Source organism: Hyperoodon ampullatus, assembly GCF_949752795.1.
Source record: "Hyperoodon ampullatus genome assembly, chromosome: 8".
NCBI classification, from domain to species: Eukaryota; Metazoa; Chordata; class Mammalia; order Artiodactyla; family Ziphiidae; genus Hyperoodon; species Hyperoodon ampullatus.
The window spans coordinates 74,426,710-74,447,661 of NC_136921.1; the positions used below are offsets into that span (position 1 = coordinate 74,426,710).

The 20,952-nt window shown below is 38.1% G+C and overlaps 1 protein-coding gene across 3 annotated transcripts in view; it reads right to left on the reverse strand.

Moving 5' to 3' along the window:
• Positions 1-20,952, reverse strand: part of CCDC148 (coiled-coil domain containing 148) — a gene marked incomplete at both ends in the record, with an annotated part of 272,157 nt that overhangs the window by 157,219 nt on the left and 93,986 nt on the right. For 2 of the 3 annotated variants that reach the window (XM_079709816.1, XM_079709815.1), the window contains 7 exons: positions 74-255; positions 331-426; positions 2,532-2,683; positions 2,894-2,976; positions 8,877-8,980; positions 17,480-17,601; positions 18,532-18,594. In XM_079709816.1, coding sequence (XP_079565942.1) covers positions 74-255; positions 331-426; positions 2,532-2,683; positions 2,894-2,976; positions 8,877-8,980; positions 17,480-17,601; positions 18,532-18,594 — 802 coding nt within the window. The remainder of the gene's footprint in view (positions 1-73; positions 256-330; positions 427-2,531; positions 2,684-2,893; positions 2,977-8,876; positions 8,981-17,479; positions 17,602-18,531; positions 18,595-20,952) is intronic. The other variant, XM_079709817.1, reaches the window with a different exon arrangement.

Below are 20,952 nucleotides of genomic sequence, written 5' to 3' on the forward strand. Positions count from 1 at the left end.
AGGAAGTATAGTGACCCCTAAAAAAGTAAAAATTTGGTGGCAAAAATTTAGATAATTCAAGTAGTTTTATTACCTGTATATATCTTCTAACTGCATATCAAAATCCTGAAGTTTCTTTTGATATTTCTCTGTAAAGTTACGGAATTCATTAAGGATTGAAAACTTCAAGTCAGGGTATGGACATTCCAAAGTTTCTAATTCCACGGGCATTTCACTAAGCAGGTTACTTCTTTCTTCTGAAGAATGATCAAGTGTCTGAAAAAAAATTGTATGATTATTTTATTTAATGTAAATGACAAATTGATAAATTACTACCTATATCACACTTACTTTCAAACTCCAGTCTGAAAGATAATTTTCTATTTTCTGTTGCTCTAGCCTAAGTCTTTCATAGACGGCTTTCAATTGTTTCTTCACGAAGTCAACCTATAGGACATTTAGAACAAGTGGTATGCAAATTATTCATTTATCCAATATTTATATTTAAAGTCACAGGAATTTTTCTCAAAAGCCATTAAATGATGACAGATTAGATAAGGGAAAGTCCCTTTGAGGACCCATGGAAGAGGGTTCAAGAGATGCCATAGCCAAGCAGTGCCCATCAGACAAAGGAGCCTTAAAGGAGCTTCTAGACACATAACCCAAAAATGGGCTCAGTCATAGCCACTCTGCACTCATATTTGGATTTTGTTTGTGATGAAGCAGAAAGCTTTCCAGATTGCCTCTGCTTTAATCACCCGCTCCTTTCCTTGCATCCTTGCCTCTAATCCCCAGTTGGGCATGGATTTTTAATGTTTATTTTAAATTATTATTTATGAAAGCAATATGACAATACTACAGAATAACTGAAAAAGTAAGAAAAATCACCTAAAAGCCTACATCTAGGGCAACTATGATAATGGAACTTATGCTCTAGTCAGGGAAGATAGTCTTAAACTCATAAAAAGTAAGTAAGAAAATATCAGGAGGAGGTAAGTGAGGTAAAAACTGGCTGAGGTAATAGGGAGTGACTGGGTCTTCTCTCATACACGTGGTCAGGACAAGCCTCTCGGAGGAGAGGACATTTAAGCTAAGACCAAAAAGACAAAAAGGGCCATGAGTAGGACAGAAGAAACAGCCAGTGCAAAGGCCTCGAGGCAGGAAGGAGTCTGGTTTATGTGAGGAATAGGAAGAAGGCCAGCGTCGGTGGGACAAGGTCTAGTAGGAAAAAGAGGGTGTCACGTAGGAGGTGAGACTAAAGGAGGCGGATAGGGAGACGTACAGGGAGTGTTACCGTGTGCTTGACGTACAGCGAGGCCAAACAATACCAAAATGTCAGAGTTTGGCGCAAAGAAAGGTTTATCGCAGGGCCATGCCAGGAGACAGGTGGCTCGTGCCTTAAAAAAACCCAAACTCCCCGAAGGCTTTCAGCAAAGCCCTGTTACAGGAAAGGTGAGAGAAGGGCGTGGTTAGTTGTTGCAAACTTCTTGGTGTCAGATCCTTTGTTCTTGAGGCCAGGTCGTGGTCAGGTCATGATGTTCCTGTAAACCTCCACCAGAACAAAATGTTACTCTCTGTTCTACAAGAAAGGGCAAGGTCCCAAGGCTCAACTTTCGCCCTCCGAGGTCCAGGCCCAGGCTAAGAGGAAAGGGTCCCTGCGCGGCCACTTACCAGACCCAGGAACGTTGGTCCAGCACCCGTCTGGGTCCTCCAGCCACTGCCCAGGCCCGGCTGAGGAGGCAGATCTCAGCGGGCAGTGCCCTCAGGGCCGGGTCCCCAGACCCTGCCCAAACGACATCACTGAGGGAGCAAGACGCCCAGGACCCAGCCGGCCCTCAGGTCGCCCAAACAGGGCCGGGACCCACGGACTGCGACCACGGAGACCGCTGCCGCCATTAGGTCTCAGAGGTAGGAATGGAGGAGAGGTTTGCGGCTGCTTCAAGGCCTGGGCCCGGCCAGTGGGCGGCCGTGGCAGGGGCTCTGGAGCTCCGCAGACGACAGCTGTCCCGGGGCGCCCCCCAGCTCACCGTTGGCCCATGGCCAATGGGCCTGGAGGGTCCGGGGGAGAAGGCTGCGACCCGCCTCTCACCACATTCTCTGCCGCGAGGACCACCATAAAGCTGACTGGTGCCGGAGCGGGACCTCCAGCCACAGCGCTAAGGGTCGCTCGCTCGTGGTCACGTGCTAATGGTTTCGCGCTAACGATCTCTCGATAAGTCAGTGCTAATGGCTGCGCACCCGCCCCGCCCCTATCGTAGGAGGAATTGTGGGCCGGTAGGAGCCCTGAAGGGATTTCCCAGGGGGGTAACTTGATCCCTGGAAGGAGAGGCAAGAATGAAAGCGGGTAGGCCAGTTACGAGGTCATCAAAACATTCTCAGTGAGAAATTAGCGTGTTTGGACAGATTCAGGGATATGTTTAAGATACCGAGTAGATAGAATTTGCTATACCTTCTATTTATATACATAAGACGTACATGTTTCTTATCTCCAACTCTTCCAATTGGGTAAAAATAAAATATTATATTATTAAAAGTAAAGGAAATATACTGACCTCTTCCAGTACTTTCACAGAGTTAGATTCACTGTGCGAGTGTGAATGCTGTGAAATGTGATGCTGTCTGTATTTTAGATCTGCTCTCAATTGCTGAAGAGGATTTATTACATTTTTAAGATATGTGCACCATTGTTCTGATAACTCTTGTTCTATGGTGAAACAAAATTAAATCAAAGCAACACATTATTATTTTAAGTTTCTTCAAGAACAGGTCATTAGATGCAGATTATTTTTGGATTCCTTTAGAAAAAAGCAAACAGCAATATTAAAAGAACATGAAGTGTGTGGCCCACTTTCATCTTCAAAACAAAGCTCCCCTTTAAATGTGGAACCAAAAAAAAAAGAAGAAAAAAACCTACCGAAATTCATAAGGTCAGAAAGACATTCATTTCCAATATTCTCTTCATTGAGTAAGGATTTTATTTCAGATTCGATTTTACATCTGAAATAGACATTATCTCAATCAATTATTTTACAATCATAAACATATATATAGGTTTAAAAAATAACTAACAGTAGAAACACTCAATCTAATGTGGTTTTATTCTCCTGTTCACTAATTCAGACCACATACTAAATTCCTAACATGGATTAGGTACTTGCCAGGACACTGAGATAGTCAGAAGCATAGGTGAATACTCCAGGAGAAGTAACAGCATGAGCAAGGCAAGGACGGGGTACATCCTGGCACTATTTTGGGTGGAGAGAGCTCCGGGCACTGGGAAGCTGCTGAGGGATATTAAGCTGACCATGCCAGCTCAGATCTGTGTTTTGGAAAGATTTCCAAGGCAGCAAGATGGAGGATGGGCTAGAAGGAGGGTGAACAATAAAAGTGGAAGATGAAGAGGAGGGGATCAGGCAAACCTGGATCAACAAGGAGGTTATTTAAAAAGTTCAGAGATGAGGAGGTCCTGACCTAGGGAAATGGGAGTAAAAGTATATGTTTTATATACCAAAAACATAATAAATCTCAATAATCTTTTACTATATTATTTAAATATAGTCATTTTAGAGTAAAACTATAACCAGCTCTAAATGGACATCTAAAAATATTGCAGTCTATCCCTTATTTATGGCAGGTTTAATAAAATCATAAAAAAGTTTTGATTTATTATGACTGTTAAGATACAATATTTTAAATGGTATAAAATAAGAAAATAGCAACAATTACAACACTAATACGATGATTATTTTTATTTCTGTATATAAGTTTCTAACCCTTGTCTACATGCATGAATATTTTAACTAGTTGTAATTATGGCATATTTACCATTTTATATTAGGGTCTTTTTTTTTACTTACTTTAAGATATTTCTAAATAATTTTCATAATTATCATTTATTTTAGTGGCTGCACAGTATTTTATATTACATATGTGCCATCATCTGCTAAGCCAATTCACAAATGTGGGACGGGGTTTTGTTTATATATATAAAGGAGGGGTCCTATTGTAGATGACACTTACTGTCTATTTTTCTAGCATGTGGTCTTAGTCAAAGGTTTTTTTTTTAATTTTATGTATTTTATTTTTGGCTGCATTGGGTCTTCGTTGCTGCACGCAGGCTTTCTCTAGTTTTGGTGAGTGGGGGCTACTCTTTGTTGCGGTGCACGGGCTTCTCATTGTGGTGGCTTCTCTTGTTGCAGAGCAGGGGCTGTAGGTGCGTGGGCTTCAGTAGTTGTGGCATGCAGGCTCAGTAGTTGTGGCACACGGGCTTAGTTGCTCCATGGCACGTGGGATCTTCCTGGAGCAGGGCTCAAACCCGTGTCCCCTGCATTGGCAGGCGGATTCTCAACCACTGCACCACCAGGGAAGTCCCAGTCAAAGGTATTTTTAAGATTACATTTGAAAGTGTTATATGGAGAATAAGTGCATAATAGTGGAGTAAACCCACAAGTTATTTCATAATGGATTTTTTAAAACAAAAATATAGCACTTTAAACCATTTAGCTCAGCCCTCTTATATTTTCAGCATCTAGAATGACATAGCAGAACATAAAAACCAACAGGAGAAGTGGCTTTGTTCATACAGGGGATCAACCTGCTACTGTGCATATAATAATTCTAGTAAGCTCCATCCTGGCTTTGTAGATTAACAACCCTGAACCATCAGACAAGACCAGCCTATTTCTATAATTGTCCTAATTGCCTAACAAAATCCAGGAGCAAGTACTACAAGACTCTGGGACTAGCTTGTGAATGCAGGCTAACGTTCCCAAATTGTGTCCTGTAAAACAGAAACATCAATAAGATGCTAGGAAAGACTGGGAAATGGTGAACTAAACAATTCAGACAAGTTTCCATAGTGCAGGATTTCTCAGAAACTTGATTATGCTAAAGTGCATTGAGGTTCTCCAAAAAGGGGATGAAATATGAAGTATTTTCCTAATTTTTAGGATGATGAAATTCATTATTCTCCATGGAGTATCTTGAAGAATATTTCTGTTTTGTAGAATATGATTAAGGAAATATAGATAAAAACTGCAATGCACTCAAGAGCATTAAAATGATAACTCTGGGGAGGAAAACCCTGCCTGTTCACTGACATGTAACTCAGTCCCAGGTGTTCACCAAGTCGGAACTCTGCAGCACAGACAACTGTCTCCACATCTGAATAGGGGACAAATGTAAGGCAACATTCTACATCCAGATCTGCCAACTTAAGTACCTCTTACTGTTACTTGGCCTGTCCTCTGGTACCACTGAATCTGATGATACTACAAAAATTCTCCTGAGATTTTGTGTGACTGTTTGCCTAGATTATATATTAATCTACTTCCTAGAAATGCCCAGTAGCAATGCAACCACCTGCCTGGTGAGGACATTTTTGAACTCTCAGGACTCTACTTTCATACAGGTCCTCGTCCTCCCAGGATGCTGCCAAAGTTCTAGATGTAGTAAAATCAGTCTCCTCAGAACATCAAAAATTACCCAGAGCTTCCTAGGATTTCTAGGGTGCACTTAGTTACCAATTTCGGCAGAACAAGGAAAACATAGGGCACTGGAGACTGGTAGAATCAAAAGCCATTTATGCAAACAATAAGCAAAGGGGCATGGATTGTGAAAGGCAGAGTAAGAGAGAATGTTAAAGTTCCTTAGTGGAACTAACAGCCAGGAGATCAGCAGAAAATTAGGGCACCAGAGCAGGCTGAAGGCCAGAGCTCTATCCCTCCAATAAGGAAGGAACTCAGCAGTTCAGACAGCTTGGTACCTCAGACTAGCTATTTGACCTGCTTCTCTGTCTTTTAAGAGTCTGTCCCAAGCTGTGTACCACAGAGGGCAGAGAGGGAAATCTCACAACTGTTGGCTAAGGAATGAATCAGAGCGAATTCTCAGATGGCCTGAGTCACACAGTTATGAATACTGGCCTCAATTTCATCTTTAAAGACACTTTTCCAGACAATATTTAATTGTTGTTGGTAAAGCTCCATGATATATTCTGTATAAAGGTGATACTTTCAAATAATGCTTTAAAACTAAAATTGTAAGAGACCACATATATTTCTAACAGAAACTACAGTAAAAGTAGGAAGGCTTACAAATAAATCCCTCAAACTTTATTAGTCAAAAGTTCTTATTAAAATAATAATTGCAATTCTTTACCACATGGCCAATATAAATAACTTCCTCTTTAATTTCAAAATCAGTCACTCTGAAACAAGGAAGAAAGTGCTCCTGGCAAAGTGTATCAAGGTCTGCAAGGGGTATAGTTTGGAAAGCATAGTAAATAGTAAATATAATTTTATACATTTAAATATTAAATTCTATAAATTTAAATATAAAATGTAATTTTATAGCTTGAAATTTTAATTGTCTAGTTTTCTTACGACAGATTTTAAAGAATTAAGGTTTGGCAAATGTTTTTTTTTTTCTAGTAAGCCTAGACCATTTAGATCTCAGGTGATGTGAATAGAACCCTATGGAAAAAAGAAAAAGCTGCTCAGCTCCAAGGTCAGCGAGCACAGGAGTTAAAGGCAAGTGATTCAATACCACCTCCACAAAATCTAGCTGGTTTACCTTATGCAAATAATTTTAATCCTCTGAACCTCAAGGTTCTCATCTGTAAAATGAGGATAACAATGATACCTACTCCGTAGGGTCACTGTAAGGATTAAATGAAACAAAGCATGTAAAGTACTTAACATACGATGGCATACACTAAGTTACCCAGCAAAAGTCAGATGTCATTGGAGGCCCTTACCTGCTGGGGACCTGAAATTCGCAGATGGGAGTCTCTTATGGTGATGCATAAGAATATTTTACTTTCCATCTTTTATTAAAAAGGAATGTAGATTTTAAAGATTGAGAGACACTGATAGAATTTAAACTCCTGATTTTCTGGTGGTCCCTAAATTCTCGAACTTTCTAGCCATTTCTTGAACTTTCCTCCTATCACTAATAGTTTTTAATTTCATTGAATACACATTGTAATTAGCCTACATTCTAGAATAACACAGAAAGTTATCTTGGAATTCTTCCTTTTTGTCCAATTTTCAACCCTTACAAGTTTCAAGACATAACGTTATTACTTGAATATTCCTCATTTCCATCGCCTTTGTGTCATTCCAGGTCAGCCAAAAGAATTACTTTCCATAATGAAACCTATGTGCCTCCTTTATCTCACTCAAGAACAAGGTATATACACAGTAAGAAGGGTGTGGAACAGCCAAGATAAAAAACTTTCTCCAGCATCCTTACATTTGAGCCTGCATCAGTGAGCACAATAATTAAAACCTCCTAATGGCTTTTGTTTTTATATTTCAATTATGCAAATCTAAAAAAAAATTTCCAATGGGCTCAAAAGTTCTCTCTGTAAAAGGTGACTTTTTTTTAAGATGTTGGGGGTAGGAGTTTATTAATTAATTTATTTATTTTTGCTGTGTTGGGTCTTCGTTTCTGTGTGAGGGCTTTCTCTAGTTGTGGCAAGCGGGGGCCACTCTTCATCGCGGTGCGCGGGCCTCTCACTATCGCGGCCTCTCTTGTTGCGGAGCACAGGCTCCAGATGCGCAGGCTCAGTAGTTGTGGCTCACGGGCCTAGTTGCTCCGTGGCATGTGGGATCTTCCCAGACCAGGGCTCAAACCCGTGTCCCTTGCATCGGCAGGCAGATTCTCAACCACTGCACCACCAGGGAAGCCCTAAAAGGTGACATTTTGAGGGATAAAATGGGCCTGATTTATTTCTATAGTGGAAGTGTGAATGACAAAGTCTATATAATTTTGTTTTTCTCTGTTTTAAGTTATGTAATGATGTAAAACTATTTCCAATCATGAGTCTTTTATGTCACATTTAGGAATTACTTGCCAGAATAGGAAACTCCTATCAATATGAAAAGCACCCATGTCAAAAGTGAAGTTAATGGTATTTGGAAATTTAGCTTAGAATGAGACCACAAAATTATCTATTTTTATATAAAATATATGCTTACAAGCGTATATTTTAAAAAGCATACTTTATAAATACCACTGTCATTAAAACCAATATATATGCCTTAAAAGGAGGGGAAACACATCTGCCTTCACTTTCTGGTTGACCTTTGAAAAAAAATTTATTTCTCAAAGATTACATTTAAGATCAAGTATAAAATCATTATTTTGTTTTAATTCATCTTGAAGTGACTGTTGGAAATAATAGTAAAAGTCAAAAATCCAAACTGAACAAGTTAGTCATGATGCCGTTACATTTAGAAATCACTCAACTTGAATCCCTTAGTTTATTCATTTACTGAAAGCATTTAATCTGTCTCTTTCTATGTATCCTACATAAAGATGAATATGATGGGATGCTTGTCCTTGAGAAGTTTATCACTTCGTAAGAAGACAAATATGTAAGCAAAACATTATAGTCCAAAGTACTAAGTATAATATAAATAAATACATGTATGAATGGGAGTGCAGAAGAGTAAGTGGTTAGCAGACATAAAAGATTATCTCTTTCTTTTTTTCCTAAGGAAAGGAAAAGCCATATTAATATATTCACTGGATTCCAAATTAAACTGAGGAAATGAAATTTTGATTATAATAGTTTAATTAATATGGAAATTTACAGAACATCTACCTAGGTAAGTGCATCTCAGTAATTCTTGCATGGTTTTTTTTGTTTGTTTGTTTGTTTTTGCAGTATGCGGGCCTCTCACTGCTGTGGCCTCTCCCGTTGCGGAGCACAGGCTCCGGACGTGCAGGCCCAGCGGCCATGGCTCACGGGCCCAGCCGCTCCGCGGCACGTGGGATCCTCCCGGACCGGGGCACAAACCCGCGTCTCCCGCATCGGCAGGCGGACTCTCGACCACTGCGCCACCAGGGAAGCCCCCTGCGTGTTCTTAATTGAGATTTCCCTCAGTTCTTACCTGACTTCATTTAGCCTTTGGTGTTCTTTCCACCACACTTGCTTGTGTTGCTTTATTAGTGTCTGCTCTTTAGATATCTTTGAAGTCTGCACTGCTTTTCTGATCTAGATTTAAAGGAAAAAAAAGAGGAGCAATTTCCATGTCTTTTAAGTGTTTTCCACAATAAAAATGTTTAATCTGTAATTTCTAAGTTAAATACTTATTCTTTTTCAATCCTATTCATGCATTTTCTAACATTAGCACCTTTCTAAAGAAAGGTGAAGTAATTCTATTTTCCATACATACAATAAATAACACCTTAATTCATCTAGCCCCAGAAAATCTGCAAGAGTATTCCATATATTTTCTTGCCTTTTTACACATCTTCCCTGCCAGGCATCATAGGCATCACTATTCCCATGTTACAGATGAGGACAGTGAAGTTCAGCGAGGTTAAAAGACTTGGTCAAGACCATCAAACTCATAAACATCAGAATCACATAGAACCTCAGTGTTCATATTGGTTTTATGTGGTCCTTCAGCAGTGGATGGGAAAGGGGCAATGGATAAGTTATTAGGAGGCCTGGCTTTAGTCTCAGCTTCAGTATCTACTAGAAATGTGACCTTGAACTGTATATACAATTTTAATCTTTCAACTCCATGACTTTGTAAATAAAAATTTAAATTAAAAATTAAATTTTAAATTTCAGGCAAATCTTTATTTGAAGGTACTAAACAAGGAAACAGTGAAAAATCAGGTAGCATTGAAACCCAAATTTTCAACTAAATTTAAATTTTTCCCGAATTTTATGACTTTTAAAAAATGCTTTTGGGTTTGTGTTGATGAGATATGTCAGGCCTGGGTCTGTTTACCTTAAGATCCATTCTTGGCCATCTTCCTTGTCTGCTCCACATCAGAGAGCAGCGTGTGTTTCTCAGACACCCCTAGCAACTGCCTTCCAGCTGGATTCAGACAAAGGGAGACATTGGTAGTGGGAGATTGGAGGGAGGGAGGGAGGAAGGCAGAAGCCAAAGGATTACTCACTTCTCCTGCCTTCTCTCTCCAGAGGGGTCTCCACAAGCATCTGCATCTTCTCCATTGCTCCAACATTTCTTGACATTTCTATTATGGTTCTAACTACCTCTGGGTAACCTCAGCCTATGGGATGTACTACAACCTTGCTTTTTCTAAATGTCCCTCCAACCCAGGCAAGGCAATGACTCACTTCTGTTCTAATCCCTGTGTTGGTTCACAGTCCTCTGGCTTCTCAGCTCTATCACCTGTGTAACCATTTCCTGCACTAAAGACCCCTCTATTCTAAATCCTTAAGTGGTTAGACTCTGACTGACATGTACATGCTGAACTTGTGTATTTCATTTTAATACTTTTAAACATCTATAAAAGTGTTAATCTGAAATCAGAAACTTGATGAAATATGCATATTTTATATTTTCCCAGTTACTAGAATACTTAGTACCCTGAAAGGCTTAACAGATCAATACTGAAGATGTAAAAACTTCAGAAGAAAAGTTCTAAAAAGACTCTATAATGCTTGCTATTTCTAGCTGTCATTCACTGATTACCATAACCTTGAGTTTATCTTTCCACTGTTGTGGTTACTGATTCAAAATTAGGAGTATAAGAAAACAAAATAACCCAAACATTACTTAAAAAAACACAAAGTCAAAGTCAAATCTTTTCTTAAGAGTGCTACAATTATGAAATTTAGGAGAAAAGTACATTTAAGTCAGAACAGGAGGGACATCCCTGGTGGTACAGTGGTTAAGAATCCGCCTGCCATTGCAGGGGACATGGGTTCGATTCCTGGTCTGGGAAGATCCCACATGCCATGGAGCAACTAAGCCCCTGCACCACAACTCCTGTGGCTTGTGCTCTAGAGCCCGCAAGACACAACTACTGAGCCCACGTGACACAACTACTGAAGCCCGTGTGCCTAGAGTCCATGCTCTGCAACAAGAGAAGCCACCACAATGAGAAGCACTCACACTGCAATGAAGAGTAGCCCAGGCTCGCCACAACTAGAGAAAGCCCACACACAGCAATGAAGACCCAATGAAGCCAAAAGTAAATAAATAAAATAAATAAATTTATTAAATAAATAAGTCAGAACAGGATATTGCAGGAAAACATACAGCCATCTCTATTTCACAGAAAAAATAAAAGTACATATGTAGTGTTTCTAAAATCAGACACTTGTGTTTGCTTGAAGAATGCCTAAAACTCATTCCAACTATTTACCATCTATAGTCTCTGAAGTTTGTTGCAGCAGGCACAACTTTTAAAATTAGATTTCTTTGACATATTTGGTCCATACTGTACAAAAAAATTAAAACACATTGGTGAAAGATGTAGACACATTTCTATAATTTAAAAAAAATCAATGCTGCTGCCTTTGATGCCAGGGAAAGACCAATTAAGTAGACTATAAACGTGAAAATAAAGCTACAGTTTTTTACTAGACACTTCCAATATTTTGCAGAACATTCTGAGTTTTTTGTAAATTCACTCATTGACTCTACTTCTATCTTTGGCCAAAATGTTTTTAAAAAATAAAGTTTTTAAACAAACAAGATTTAAAATTGTATCTTTGGGCTTCCCTGGTGGCACAGTGGTTGAGAGTCCGCCTGCCGATGCAGGGGACATGGGTTCATGCCCCGGTCCGGGAAGATCCCACATGCCGCGGGGCGGCTAGGCCCGTGAGCCATGGCCGCTGAGCCTGCACGTCCGGAGCCTGTGCTCCGCAGCGGCAGAGGCCACAACAGTGTATCTTTTTCAATAGAGTAATTTCTAGGTGATTCCAATTCATTTTGCTGAGCAATAAGCCATTTGAAAGCAATATTTTAGGTGGATGATGGTTTATGCAGAATGCTGATGAATTAAAAATTACAAAAGTAATACATTCGAAAGTAGTTTCTTGTGATGAGCCAAGATAATAAAACCCTAAATAGGTACCCTGAAATACCGTGAAAGCCCTTTGGGCCAGATGATCCATTTTTAGATATAAACAACAGTAATTAGTGGACAATTTAAGTGTTGGTTACATGTACCTATGTCAAAATTCATTGATGTGTACACTTTAGATTTGTGTACTTCACTATATGTGAGTTATAACTCAATACAGAAATGAAGAAATAAAAAATTTTTTAAACTATACTAAGACGCAATTCCTCATCTATCAGGTTGGCAAAAACTCAAATATTTAACAAAACACTGTGTGAGGCTATGGGAAAACATGTTCTCTCTCTTACGTTGCTAGTGGGGATACAAAATGATGCAACCCCGTGTAGAAGGGAATTTGGAGTTTCATATGGATTTATCCTTTGACCTAGCAATCTTACCTATAGAAATCTATCTGAAAACTGTATTGGCCAAAGTATAAAAAGATAGGTGAACAAAGCTATTCACTGCAGCACTATTTATAATAGAAAAAGACAAGCGCAGAGATTCTGTCAATAAGTGTTCTTACCAAAATAAATTGAACTTGAATCTGATCAAGTCTCCAGATATAACTACCAATTACTGGAAATACAAGAGATAGGTAAATATGTTTAATGACACCACCAGGATGTAATCAGCAAAATCTAGACTGTAAGAAAATATAAAGGATAAACACTACATTTTCTTCAAAAAATAAATTATAAAAATACAAGAGGATGGGGCTTCCCTGGTGGCACAGTGGTTAAGAATCTGCCTGCCAATACAGGGGACATGGGTTCGAGTCCTGGTCCAGGAAGATCCCACATGGTGCGGAGCAACTAAGTCCCTGCACCGTAACTACTGAGCCTGCGTTCTAGAGCCCACGAACCACAACTACTGAAGCCCGTGCGCCTAGAGCCCGTGCTCTGCAACAAGAGAAGCCACTGCAATGAGAAGACCCTGCACCGCAACAAAGAGTAGCCCCCGCTCACCACAACTAGAGAAAGTCTGCGCACAGCAACGAAGACCCAACGTGGCCAAAAATACATAAATAAAATGAAATAAATTTATATTAAAAAAAAGGACACAAGAGGATGAAGGAAGAAACCTAAAAAAATAAAAATCAATTGTAATATATGGATATTATTTAGATACTAATTTGAATAAACGTTAAGAAAAAAATTTGGAGACAATCAGGGAAATTTAACACTGATTATTTGAAATTATTAAGAAATCATGAACATTTTAATAGTAATGGTATTGTAGGGTTTGGGGTTTTATAGCCCTAATCTTTTAGAGATACATGCTGAAATATTTATGGTGAATATTATGATGTTTGAGATTTCAAAATAATCTGGTGCAGAGGGAAGTCGTAGGTGGGAGTACAGAGGAAATAATGGCCAAGAGTTGTTCATAGCTGAAGCTGGATAATGTTACGTGGAGATTAATGATACCATTCACTCTAATTTTGCATATTCTTGCAATTTTCCATAATATAGTGTTTTAAAAAAAGAATTAGTAGATGGATTACTTGAGTTGGACAAGAAATATTCATTCTTGCTAAGCAAAGAAATTCAAAATAAAAATAATTGTAATGATCTCTTTTGTACTTAAACTGGGAATGAACAGTTAACATGTAATGTACCAAAAATTGGTCTCAATTTTCAGCCCACATCTACTATTTGGCTTCAGGTTCAGTCTCAGCCTTTGAAAGACTAGATTACTCAATGTGCACATCAGTGTCTCATCTGGCATCCCAGAATTTGTGCATGATCAATAACACAGCAATTATATAGGTCACTATCACATCTAATCAGTATAACAATACCAGCAAAATGAATCAGGCAAGACTTCCTAATTTATTGTTAATTAAAAATACTTACTGTTAATTTCTTTTCAAATATAGCTAAGCATTCTAGATGTTACTTGAAGCAAAAATCTTCTTTCGTGCTTTTTAAAAAATTAATTAATTAATTTATTTTTGGCTGCATTGTGTCTTCGTTGCTGCACGCGGGCTTTCTCTAGTTGCAGCAAGCGGAGGATACTCTTCATCGCAGTGCACGGGCGTCTCATTGCAGTGGCTTCTCTAGTTGTGGAGCACGGGCTCTAGGCGCGTGGGCTTCAGTAGTTGTGGCACACGGGCTCAGTAGCTGTGGCACATGGGCTTATTTGCTCCGTGGCATGTGGGATCTTCGCAGACCAGGGATCGAACCCGTCTCCCCTGCATTGGCAGGCAGGTTCTTAACCACTGCGCAACAAGGGAAGTCCTTCTTATGTGCTTTAAATGTTAACATTCTATCATTCAGCTTGAGTATGTTTACATTTAATATTGCCACAGTAAAGTGCCGTAGTAATAATGATTGTTAAAGCTGTTAATTTCATGTGCAAAAAAATGAGCATATTTAATTAGTAAAAAAAATTGGGAATTGACTGATAATACAAATACTAAGAGAGAATGTGTTAACTATGTAACATTAAGAATAAAATATTATTCTTCAGTCAACACATATTTCATAAAATGTTAAAAAATAATATAAGAAAGGATAACAGAGACAATATTATCATAATTCCAGTTGGTGTAGGCTGTTTGATATACTAGCATTCATAACATTAAACAAAATAAATTTTAAGAATTGTATTTAATTTTAAGTTATCTAATTCCATTTAAGCCATGTGTCTTTCAAGAAAAAGCCCTATTTGGGAATTGTTCACATCTTACAAGAATAAATTAAAAGCAAAATGTCAAGTTGATATCTCTAAATTAAATGAGATGGGAAGAGTCCAAAAATCATGAAAATGACATTCCCAATAAATCTTCCTCAAACTAGAGATAATAAAAAAATGAAGATTGTATAAAGGAAAGAAGACTATTTGAAAATGATGAGTTATCCAGGACACATTTTGTTCTCACTGACCAAATTCAAAACAACGGATATTACAAAAATGCTTTAAAAGGACAATTATTTATTATTATGACTCTATGGAGACTAAAAATGGAAGCAAAAAGCTTGTCAAAATGATTGCTACAGACTGTGAACCATTTTCAGTAGTTGATGGAAAGAGATTTTTTGAGATTTGCCAAGCTATGAATCCCAGGTACCAAGTTATTTCTAGAAAATATATAACTAAAAAGCTTCTTCATGAATGGTATTCTGTGAACAAAAAGGTTATTGATGTTATTTAAAATGTCAGTTGAGAGTGATCATCCATTTAACCTCATAAATGTATAACACAGTGGCCAGAGAAGCAATATAGATAGCTGACAGTGCTAAGAAATTATTGTCCCTGAACTTAATGTCAAACTCAAAAAACCACATTAATAATTTAAAATTTTAAATGTTTATTCTTTGATAGAAATCCTATCATCAAAGAGAAATTCACTTTGACCAAATATTTATTTTAACATTCAACGATTCCCCATTCATCCAAAATGTGCATCTGGATAGAGGAATAGATGGAGGGACAGATGGACAGACAGATGGATGAACAGATATATAGATAATACTTGGAATATATATATGAACATATATGTACAGTCAACCTTGAACAACACAGGTTTGAACTGCATGGGTCCACTTATACGTGCATTTTTTTCACTAAATACTACAGTATCACACAATCCGCTGGTTAAATCTGAGGATGTAGAGCCATAGATACAGAGCAACCTTGGATTCAGAGGGCTGACTAGGAGGGCTAACTATAAATTATACACAGATTTTCTTCCAATAGATGGTCAGCACCCCTAACCCTCGCATTGCTCAAGAGTCAACTGTACACATTCCAATACTGAAAAGGGTGTAGACAAAATGTTTGTAGTGGCAACTTTACTACAACAGTACTTTGGAAGAGAACTAAAAAACATTCATGCTTTTTGGCCCAGACATCCCAATCACGGGAATTTATCCACGTAAAGTGTCTATGCATGAAGATATTTACGGAAACATGATTTCCAATATCACAAACTTGGATACAACCTAAATATCCAAAAATTGTAATGTGATAAGGTATGCATCTTTTTCTATTTGGGGTACTCATCACTCCTGTTTTTGTTTGGCTAATTCTTATTGTCCTTGAGCTTCCAATTACAATGTCACTTCCTTAGAAAAGCCTTCCCACCCAGTTAGGATCAAGTCCTGTTATTATACACCAGACAGCCTTTTTTATTGGAGTTTATACTTAATATAATTTTATTTCAGGGCTTATTTGATAAACACTGGCTTCTCTCCTCCCTCTCTCCTGCAAATAGTACACCCCATGAGGGTAGGTGTTATATGTTGTTCACCATTATATATTCAAGGCACATAATAAGTATTTATTATATGTATCAATACATATGTGTATAGGTGGTATATATACAACAGATCAGCACAGAAGTCAGAAATATGAAAATAGTTTTATTAGGATGATAGTTATGTAAGTGATTTTGCCACAAAATTCCTTTGAATAACATTAAATTAGTTTAAAGCTATATCTGAAACAAACAAATAATGCCCTACTTTTTAAGTGGTCTCCTTAGTTTGAGGGGACATAGCTCATGAATATATGGTAATTTCCCCAGAATAGGGTATCAAATGTGCCTTGAAATCATGAGAGTTGCCTTTTTAAAAAGATATTAACAATAAAAAGCTATGTAAAACTAATATAACACAAAAATATTAAATACACATGAAAGCTTGTAACTTGCTTAATATGTTGCTTTGGTAAACCAGATTTTAAAATTTAACCAAGCAATAAAAATGCTGCTTATAATGTACTCTATTATTTGCATAAGAGGGAAACATACTGCCTGAATAATCCTAAACCCATCCGTGGTCCTAAAATACTGTGCACAATCACTTGCACGTAAACCTCTTTCAAATCTAGTCGAGGCTCACCTCTGCTTAGATCAGGGCAAAAAGGGAATTCGAGAAAAGAGAGGCACCTGGGGGCATACTTTGTATGGTGTTGCAGAAGGAGCTCTAAATTAGATGATAATCCATCGCTAGCACATACTAGCAATTTTTATTTTTTTTAGATTATGTTAGAAATTGTTGAAAATTAATGAGATAGCTATCTTTCTAAAAATAAAGTTGAATTCAGGCCTTATGGGGTTGTTAAGAACATTAAATGAGTAATGCATGTAGACTACATAGCACAGTGTCTGAGAGCATTCAATAAATGTTGCTATTCACAGGGCTTCCCTGGTGGCGCAGTGGTTAAGAATCTGCCTGCCAGTGCAGGGGGACACGGGTTTGTGCCCTGGTTCAGGAAGATCCCACATGCCGTGGAGCAACTAAGCCCGTGCGCCACAACTACTGAGCCTGTGCTCTAGAACCCACAAGTCATAAGTACTGAGCCCTCAAGCCACAACTACTGAGCCTGTGTGCTGCAACTACTGAAGCCCATGCGCCTAGAGCCTGTGTTCCATAACAAGAGAAGCCACCGCAATGAGAAGCCCGTGCACCGCAATGAAGAGTAGCCCCCGCTTGCCACAAATAAAGTGCACATGCAGCAACGAAGACCCAACACAGCCAAAAAAATAAAGAAATAGGAAATAAATGTTGCTATTCACTATTGCCAATAGTTGGAAGATTCTAAAAACTATTTAGAATGTTATTTATTTTCACATTTCATTGTAACTACCATTTTACTTTCTAGCAATTCAATTTTCCAAAACTAGAAAACACACACACATACAACTTATAACCTTTAGCTCCGTAGAGGCAGAAGCTAATTTTTTTGCTTCAGTTAATGCATGCAACTGTTGATAGTCTACTGGTTTATACTTGGTGCTTCTCATTTCATTTTTCATACGAAATACCAGATTACCTGTTTTTCATCAAAAACAGAAAATGACAAAGAAATAGTATTATGTTATTGGAAGTCAAAATAGAGTTATGGCAACATGTTGACTGCAGGTCTTATTTTTAAAGATTTTAAAGCAAATATGAGAAGTAATATATTGCAATATTCGTAGTATATTTGAACCTCAGTTTCTGGAAATTTAAAAAATATTACCACTATATTCCTTGCATAAAATTACTTCTAAAACGGCATAAAAGGAATACTTCCATTTAAGTTAGTACATTGAGAATCTTAGAAAATTATATTGTCAAGTTACAAAGTGTGACCATTCTTTTTATTTAAAGTGTATTAGTCATCAACTGTGAATATTTAAGTATCACATTCTTATGAATCAAATTAAGTAAATAGAATTTTTAAAGTCATAGCTGCATTTTTAACTTAGAAAAATTGATTTCAATTAAATACGAAAAACGGTTGAAACTGAAACCTAAAAAAGTTAATAGGCCAGATAAAATTAAAATGATACAAAATGTTTGGGCAGCCATTCTCCATCCAAGCATATAAAATGTCCTAGTTTAGTTTGATACTAACTATTTTGATAAAGTAAAACATAGGTAGAGGACACTCTAAGCCCAAGTAGTGTGAAGTATAAAAATTTGGGTAATTCAAGCATCATTGCCTCAATGATGTGAAAAATTCACCTGTGCGATATAAGGCAATTAAGATTTATTAAGTATATCATGGATCACGTGACTGCAAGAAGCTTCCAAATGATTTAAGGACAAGCACAGGAAAGAATGGTTGGCCTGACTATTGTAAGGGAACTGGAGAAATCTTCAATGTGACCAAAAAATGAACCTTCCATTATTAAACTTTTGAAAATCAATATTCCAATTTTATATCACCAATAATCCACCATAAATCATAAAACGGGCTTAGAAGTAGAAAAAATACCTGAGGTATCATTTTTCTGAACTGTCATGAATGGTCGGTCTCTTTTATCCACGTTTTCCATATCTGTCAAGGGAACAAAATAGAGCTAATAACATTTTACAATGTAATTTAAAAAACTGTTTTAAAGATATGTTCATTGTAGTGATTTTTGAAATAAGGTCCAGGACCGGATGCCATAACTCCATGTATTTTATTAAAATTTGTTTCTCTTTGCTCCTAGAAGCCTCCTTCCATTAGTTTTTTCTCTTTGTGCTTTTCCTGATCTTGGTTTCTCCAACCAATCTCTTATCTCTTAGTTACCCTCTCTTGGATTGTCCCAGTGACTGGTAAATATTTTGTGATTAAAAAATTGTGTATGTTTTATCTTGAGATCTCGAGAGGAAACAAATACGTAAATTAAAGAATACATCAGCTAGCCAAATTACTTACTACTTCTCTTCAGCAATGCAGTACTTGTGGTGGATATGGGGATGTGCCATCCACTTCTAGAAAGCATTTGATGTTTACCTGTCACCAGCTTCAGGGTTGGACTCAGCTGCAGAGAACAGCCTCGCCCAAAGGCACACCATTCCTGGGGTAGCCTATATCCAATGACAGAGTGAGGCAAGGATGTAAAGACCCAGCAGTTTGGGCTTAATGCAGGTCACTCTGATGGGCAATATTTGCTCCAGAGTTCCCTTCGGGGTCCACCCACACTTTGTTGGACCTGCATTGAAACTGACTTTTTTATTTGCCCAATCTTGCTTCTCCCTTCTTCCTTTCACAGGTATGGATCCCTAATAAATATCTAGCACCCCAAACTCTGCCTCAGCATCTCCTTCCTAAGAACCCAACCTGAGCAGCACCAAGCTGAACTGACATCTTTTTATGGCACCCCCAGGGCAAGATACTAGTCAAGTGGTTCTTTAAATAACAGTACACATTTTTCATACATTTTCGTTCCATATCTACTAGGTTGAACTGATCGTGTCTAGTGGCCTTTGCAGTAACCTAAATCTTCTTAAATGGAAGAAAAAGTCACACAAGTCCATAATTTTCAGAAACTCTGCCAAGTTACCAAGAATCATGGAGATTGCTCACCAGCTTTAGGAATATAGGGATAAACCTCAGTGTGTAATTTCTATAGGGTCTCTTGTTTTAAGCCTTTGATAATACTGACAATCCTCATACCATCTGCTTTCTACTCATACCCATATCCTATCCATTAAGATTCTTTTTCACTCTGGAAGATTTTGCACATCTAATCTGTCCACCTGCACTGCCTCAAGCCCCCATTACCTCCTGCCTGGATGACAGAGGCATTCTTCTTTGTACCCTTACAGTGCATTCTCCAAACAGCAGCCCAAGTAACCTCTTAAAAGCTCTAATCTGACCTTGTTGAATCCCTTCAATTGTACCCATACCCTTTAAGATAGTATCCAAACTTCTTTAAATGGCCTATAAGGCCCTGGGTGATCTTGCCTTCAATCATCTCTCTACCCTCATCTCATTCACACATTCCAACCACACTGGTCTTTCTATTTCTCAAACATACCAAGTTCATTCTGCTTCAAGGCCTTCCCACTTGCAGTTCCTGCTGGTATTTAAGGTGAGGGCTTTGGTCATTTTGGCGACTTACTCAATTTTCCTGGGACTTACCCATGTATACAAGCTATTAACCTTTAGTGTGATTTTCCCCTGTTAATCTGTCTCATGTCAATTTAATTATTAGAACAACCAGGAGAACCTAGAACGGTAGAGGAAAATTCTTCTTCCCCAACACTATATGGTTCAAACTTAACTATGATCTTGATGAAATAAAATTTATATCTGAGAGTAAGACAAAAAAAATTTAAACAAAATTTTCATCTGCCTGCTTGGGCCTCTTCCCTCCCCTTTAGAGTGTACTGTGCATCTGCATTAACCAGACCTCCTCAGGAGAACCCCTTTCTCCTTAATCCTTTAATGGGTTATGATGACCCACTATTAGCTTTGTAAGCACAGATCTGGATTGTGTAATCTGTCATTTGACTTATAACCCTTTGTCTCAGAAACTTATATAACTGGCTTTGACCTCTAACCGATGGAACAGCCCTCAGAGCTTTCTGAAAGACTGTCTCCAGGTAGTAATCTTCAGGATAGCTCAAATAAAATTGTCCATTTATTTCTAGACTGACGAATTTTTTTAACATCTTTATTGGAGTATAATTGCTTTACAATGGTGTGTTAGTTTCTGCTGTATAACAAAGTGAATCAGCTATATATATACATATATCCCCATATCTCCTCCCTCTTGCGTCTCCCTCCCTCCCACCCTCCCTATCCCACCCCTCTAGGTGGTCACAAAGCACCGAGCTGATCTCCCTGTGCTATGTGGCTGCTTCCCACTAGCTATCGATTTTACATTTCATAGTGTATATATGTCCATACCACTCCCTCACT